Source organism: Sitodiplosis mosellana, unplaced genomic scaffold (assembly GCF_009176505.1).
Source record: "Sitodiplosis mosellana isolate CC-2019 unplaced genomic scaffold, AAFC_SMos_1.0 Smas_scaffold_1, whole genome shotgun sequence".
In the NCBI taxonomy this organism is placed as follows: Eukaryota; Metazoa; Arthropoda; class Insecta; order Diptera; family Cecidomyiidae; genus Sitodiplosis; species Sitodiplosis mosellana.
In genome coordinates this window covers 6687429-6693943 of record NW_022595244.1, presented here as the reverse complement: position 1 = coordinate 6693943, position 6515 = coordinate 6687429, and the positions used below count along the sequence as shown (strand labels likewise).

The 6515-nt window shown below is 35.6% G+C and overlaps 1 protein-coding gene across 1 annotated transcript; it reads left to right on the top strand.

Moving 5' to 3' along the window:
• The first annotated feature begins 276 nt into the window (after positions 1-276).
• LOC129577296 (cysteine-rich hydrophobic domain-containing protein 2) lies at positions 277-5874 on the top strand. The gene is made up of 4 exons (XM_055464081.1): positions 277-2624; positions 2750-2875; positions 2995-3079; positions 3259-5874. The coding sequence occupies exons 1-4, from the start codon at positions 2515-2517 to the stop codon at positions 3424-3426; spliced, it is 489 nt and encodes a 162-aa protein (XP_055320056.1). The 5' UTR covers positions 277-2514; the 3' UTR covers positions 3427-5874.
• Positions 5875-6515: the final 641 nt, after the last annotated feature.

Below are 6515 nucleotides of genomic sequence, written 5' to 3'. Positions count from 1 at the left end.
GGTGTTGCCATCGCAGTATTTTTCTAAGTATTCACTAAGTATGTATACGTTTTGGTTTGAATGGAACTGCTTTTAGAAGTGGGAATTTCAACCTTTTTCATGTTAAAAAAATCTTCTATTGAATTCATCTCATTCAAACATACAAAAGAAACATTTTTTGATTCAAAAGTATAACAAACATTTCCTTCTCTCTTAAACTAACTCCATTCCAAAATAGGTTGATTCAAAAAGTGCGACACGAATGGAATATCAAGTCTTGTACCGTTTGTCAATGTTGCCAGCAAAGTACCTTGCGAATCGGTTTGATGGGGTTCGCTTGAAATGTCGTTAGTACATCAAGCTGACACACACAATCACACTCAACCAACACCACCGTACGCATCTAATGAAGCTGTCATCGACGTTTATTTTTGTTCGACATTATTACATGAATGGTGATTCTCTCTTTCTACGAACCACACAAACGAGCATAAACATTTGCATGGAGTGGCTGCACATTTTTGCTAGTGGCCACAAGAAAACAAACGCACTTTTAAAATTTGTCTCAATTGCAAATCGCAGCACCGCCCCAAAATAAACCAATTGAGTGAATAAAGTGTTTGAAAAAGTGTCGGAATCATAAACAATTTCATTGGACTTTGGAAACAAAGGGAACAGAACGATTCCAAACGAAGAAGAGAAAAAAAAGTAGTTCGTGTCTTTCATAACAGCACACCAAATTCAATGTTGTTGTGAAATATCGGTTGGTGTGTATTCAGACTCACAGCGGATACACTTGTAGGCAATATTTGAAAAAGAAAGCGCAAAAAAGCAACAAAATTACGTTTGGCCAAACACAACAAAGAAGCACCGAGAATAACAAAGACCACGAAAACAACAACAACGTGAAGAAGAAGAAGAAGAAGGAACAGAGAAAAAAAACGATCCGTCTGTATGAACGAAAAACGAATGTACGTAATTTTGTGTGCGAAGTCAACAGTGTTGGTGTATTGGTTTCAATGACACACATCCACTTAAGAGCATTTCATCGTCATTGGTGTTGTTGTTTGTGGGTAAATTACGCGCACGTGTAAGTGTGTATATGTATCGTATACAAGCCGTTGAAGTTCCATCTCTTGCCACAAACGAAACAGAAAAAAAAGCAATTGCTATTAGACCAATGTGCGTGTGCGGGATGCATGTGAAATAACAATCAACACACAAACACAATCCCAACAACAATCGTCCGTGTTTCGATTTCATTTTCGTCAAACGTTATCCGCAACGCTGCATGCATTGATAATCGTGCAGATAGAGAGCACAAGTGAATTTCGGAGAGAGCGTGATAGAGAAGAAAATCACATTGTCATATCATTTGCAAATTAAAACGAATAAATATTACGCCGAACAAGCGCGCAGAAGAAAAAAAAACGCACAGCCAGAGAGTGCGGAATTTGTTTTTGGTGGATCAATCAGAAGTGCCGAAAAACTTTGATAACGAGCGAGTACGAAAAAAATGCAGTGGAAAGGTAATTCGATGAACATTGTGTCGGGTCACACAGTTAAATCGTAAATCATCAAACACAATGTTGAAATATTCTCGATGAGAAGCTGTGAAAAGACGAGAGAAGAGGAAACAAAAAATAGAGACGAGTTTTTCATGCATACACAATATTCGTTCAAGTGTGTATTCGCGTCAGCTACGTCAGTTTTGATGGAGTGAACATTGTTCCGAAGGCGAAGTCGCGTGTGTGTCTAACTACATGGATCGTCGAATTTCAATGTGTTTCTAGTTCCAAACAAGTCGACAAAAAAAGAAGAACGAACAAATTGGCCACACAAGTTTTTTTTTCTTTTTTGTTCCAATAATTCGTTAATTTCGGTTTCGTTTGCAGTTAATTCGGGCCGCCTCATGTGATTTCCTAATTTTCGGAATTTCGAGTTTCTTTTCGATTTCACGAGACTGCTTGTGAAATCAATTTTCGCAGCATTTTTTTTTATTCACGGTATCGTGACTAGCACGCAAAACACACCATTCAACTGTCTGGTTGAGTTGTGCGAGTTGTGTAAGTCGAGTTTAGAAAAGAAATTTTCGGGTTTTTTCTGCTTGTTGCTACATTATTGTCACATTGGCCATAACATTGGTCAACCGTAGCTTCATGTGTGTGCACGCGTGATATTTTCATTTTTAAAATCATTTGATTCGAAACGTGTTTGTGTTTGCAAAACAGCCAAGTGCTATTGAAGACAAGAGGAGAGAAAATCGTGAAATCAAAGAAAAGTCGTGCCTTTCATTGTGTGTGCGCTAGCGCCGATAGCAAAAGAGAGTGACAAACAACCGATCGGTATTCAACGATTCGTCGTGCATTTCAAAAATATACACAAAAACACCGATCACCAGTGGTGCGCGCTGCGTCCAAACCATATATATACTCCACGAGTAACGCCAAAATACACAAAACACCATATTATACACATCGCAATTTGGCGCTTGATTGAACTTCGCGCGATCGATTGTCGTTTTTTTTCTCTACTATGGCCGACTTTGATGCAATCTACGAAGATGTACAAGATGAGGAACCACTTCCACCATCCATACCAAAGACCGAACCCATCCTCATTCGTGGCACTGGAAATATGACTGTGTATGTTTTTGGTGTTTTTTTCTCCATTGCTTGTATTGAACAGAAAACAAAATGCAAAGCACCAACGCTATTTTTTTTCTACGCTCAAGGCATTTTCATGGTCGTTTCTATTTTTGATTTTACAGTTTTGGATTAAGTAGTAGCTTTAACACGAGTTTCCCCGCTGGCCTGCAATCACGCGTAGCGCCCGAAGAGTTCAAAGCGACCGTTGGCCGAGTGAATAATATTCTAAAGAAATCCTTACCATTAAAGTAAGACCCCGATTTTGTTTTTTATTTGCAATTACCTTTTCGTTCACTATTTCCATGGTATTTCGACATGTGTACTAAGCTTGTTGTTTTTCTTTTTTGTTCTCTATCTTTCGAAACAGCATTAAGTGGCTTTTTTGCGGATGCATTTGTTGTTGCTGTACGTTAGGTTGTTCTTTCTGGCCTGTGATATGTTTAAGTAAACGAGTAAGTAAACATATTTTTTTTTCCTAATACATACTACCAGCCATTTGGTGGAACATGTGTTTTCTGGATCAATTGCATTGAAAATTTTAATTGTTTCCAATTTAGAAGATTATTAATTAATGATGCCAACAACAATGTTCTTTTTTTCTGTTCATTTTTCATCTGGGAACAACATTTAGACACAACACACAATCAACAAACTGTTGGAATGGGAAAATCAACATTTGTACAACAAACTGGGACTACGCTGGCGATTAAATAAACAACAATGTGACACAAACTCAATGCTGGAATACGTGTTGATGATTGAATTCTTGCCAAAAATTGCCATTTATCGTCCGGATTAGAGAAGCAGACAACGCTTAAAATGCTCCAGCAACATTTCAACTGAAACCGATCCAACATCAACCATATTTACTTCTGCAAAATGTTGATAGAAGTTCGTTTAAAATGTTAGGCTTTAACTTGCAACTAAATTCTTCTATTTTTTCCTCCCTTTTGGCTACGATTTGGCATTCATTTTAGATTTTAAGGCAATTTGTTTACATTTCTTATCAACACGTTTTATTTACGTTTTCGCTTGCAACAACAAAGGAAGCGTTTGTAATCGGAGCGAAGCGATTGGGCATGTTTTGTCACTGTTTTGTAAACATTTTGTTGGAATATTTAGAATCAATCGTGTTCTATTTGATGAAGAGCAGAAGAAAAAAAAATTCGATCATACTTTTTGTATGTTTTTATCAAAATGCCGCCCTTTTGAATCGTGATCATCGATCTCTTGTGATGACAAGCCTCAATGGCTTTGCTCCGTGAATATTTTCAATACCAGTAAAACTTCAGCTGCAATTATTTTTACGAAATTATTTTAAAAGCATCCAAAATTTTAACAAGCATCCTCTACACTCTAGGCAAAAGTATTTTAGACCGAGCTAGACTCGCACCATTCAGTGTAAATTAGCAAATCATTTTAAAATTCATTTCATTTCTTATGTTTTTTTTTGAAATAAGTCAAAATCACAATTTTGTTTTTCTCAACAATCATTTTCAATTTTGGTCCTTTCCACTTTGCAAGGATGAAGAAATTTATTCAACTTTAGCATAAGCATTACAAATTACTACTACTTCAATGATAAATAAGGTTGGAGAAGAAGAAGAGGAGAAAACAACCATGTAAATAAAATGCGATAATTAAGTTTCGATTGTTGACAACCGATTCAACCAATTCAATTTTATTTTTGTAATAAAGTGTAAACATTTACAATATGTATTAAAACGAAACAAAACAAAAAAAAACGAAGAGATTTGATGAACGGAAAAAAAGCGAAAATGCAACGGATTGTATAATGTAAATGATTTGCAAATCAGAGATTAAGCGGTCGAAATGTAGAATTTAAATGAGATGAGTAAGAATGATTTTTTTTTGTTTCGAACTGATGATAGAAAAAAAGGCTTGGATGACAGCAAACACCACGAAAATCTATTTGAACAGAGAGTATTTACACACATGCACCTAAATTTCACGAAGAGAGAGATAGAGAAAGAGAGCAAAGTCTACTTCAAGAAGAATGAAAACAACAAAACACTATAAACAAAACTGAAGCTTCCCAAAAACTAATTTTAAGGACAACAAACTAAAACTAAATGTATATATTTTTAAGAGCTTGTTCACATGAAAACTACTCGTTGTGAAATTTGTTGAACTTATTTAATCATGTTCCGAGATTTGAAACAAAACAAAATTGTACGTAGAAAGAACAAGTCCATGGAATATATATATAACAATCGTAGCCGCAATATACTGAACGAATCAACAGAAGATCTATTTATATATACACATAAAACAGAAAAATAGCTAAACTCATTAAAAGCACATATTTTGGGTACACATATTTTCCAAAATGCCTGGAATTACAATCATTGCCAAATGGGTGGTTGTTTTTTTTTATCCCATTTTGGATGGCAATGCGATACGATGGGACTATTTGGTACAGCGTCGCGACTAATTGAATAAAGGTTGAATGTGGAATGCTGAAATCATTGAACTGTCTGAACTTAGAATGTGTATGCGTGCACTGTACATGTAGAACGGGATCAATGTTGACCCAAAATAACAATATTTAAATGCGGACATTTTTTTTGTTTCGCTTCAAACTGTTAGCCGATGTAATTGTTGAAAAATAAAACCGCTACATGTTCTTTTTTTCGTTCGTTGAGTATGTGAAAATACCATCTCATTTTATTTCGCTTGCGACACAACGAATTCAGTTGTTTTCGGATTATGTTTTTTCTATCGTTATCATTTCAAGTAACAGTTCGATTCGATTAGTTGGAATCATGTCATACACCATTTCGGATACGATTTATTTACGCAAACGGTATGTTTTTTTGCCAGTTTGTAACCATTTACCTCTATAAAACGCCATGTTTTCTGCTTCAATACAAACATATCCAAGATTTCGGTTTTTGGATTCTTTGACACAGAAATCGCCACAGAATCGAATGAAATACTGCTACCGAACGAAAAACAAGAAAATTGTTTTTGTTTTTTTGTTGTTGCCTCAAATAAAACAGAATATAAATGGTCAGACAAAAAAATTACACTTTATTTATTTAGTAAGAAGATGGAACTAACTATGGTTACATACCTATTAGTGACTTACCGAATAACACAACAAATCACTGATTAAAAAGCATATTTACAAGTTACAAATTCGTTGAGAAAAAAAATGATGAAAAAAACACATTGAAATAGATTACCAAGTTATCGAAATAAAAATCAGTCTTGAAATTGAAAATTGATTGTGTGTTTTGCATTTTGTTGGAAATTGACGATAGATGGGAGTTGGATGAAGTTGTGTTTGTCCTAGGCTCTTTTTGGAAGTTGTGTTTGTATTTTGGTCGGATGATTGTACATCGAAGACAAAGACTCCTTAGGTTTATTTTGGCTTTGGTCATTGGTTTAGATAGAAAAGCCCAGTTTGGTATCCATATCATCATGACGTCCACAGTTTGTTTGCGGATCAATCAGTTCGGCGCGTGTGCAAATAATCGCGGAATTGTCAGAATCGCTGTTTGCGATGGAATCCAGCACTCATCAAAAGCCAAATCGATGTGCAAATATAAATTGTCGACATGAAGCAGCATGAAAAAAAACTGATTCACTTCAAATTTCACGGTCACTTGAAGCGTGGCAATACCATATTTTTTTTCTTTTGTGGCTAATAACTTTTGAATTTCATCTGCTTCTCGGTGTGTGCCCAATTCCAAAGCATTTGGCGAAAAAATGAGCCAACTCAAAATAATTGGTATGCGCAAAAAGAACCTCAAACCTTTCAATCCACAAAATCATGACCGGTTTTTATTTGTAATTTTTTCTTTGGTTTCGTTGTCGGCGTTTTGTTGTGCGTCCATACACACAACACTCACGACACGGGCG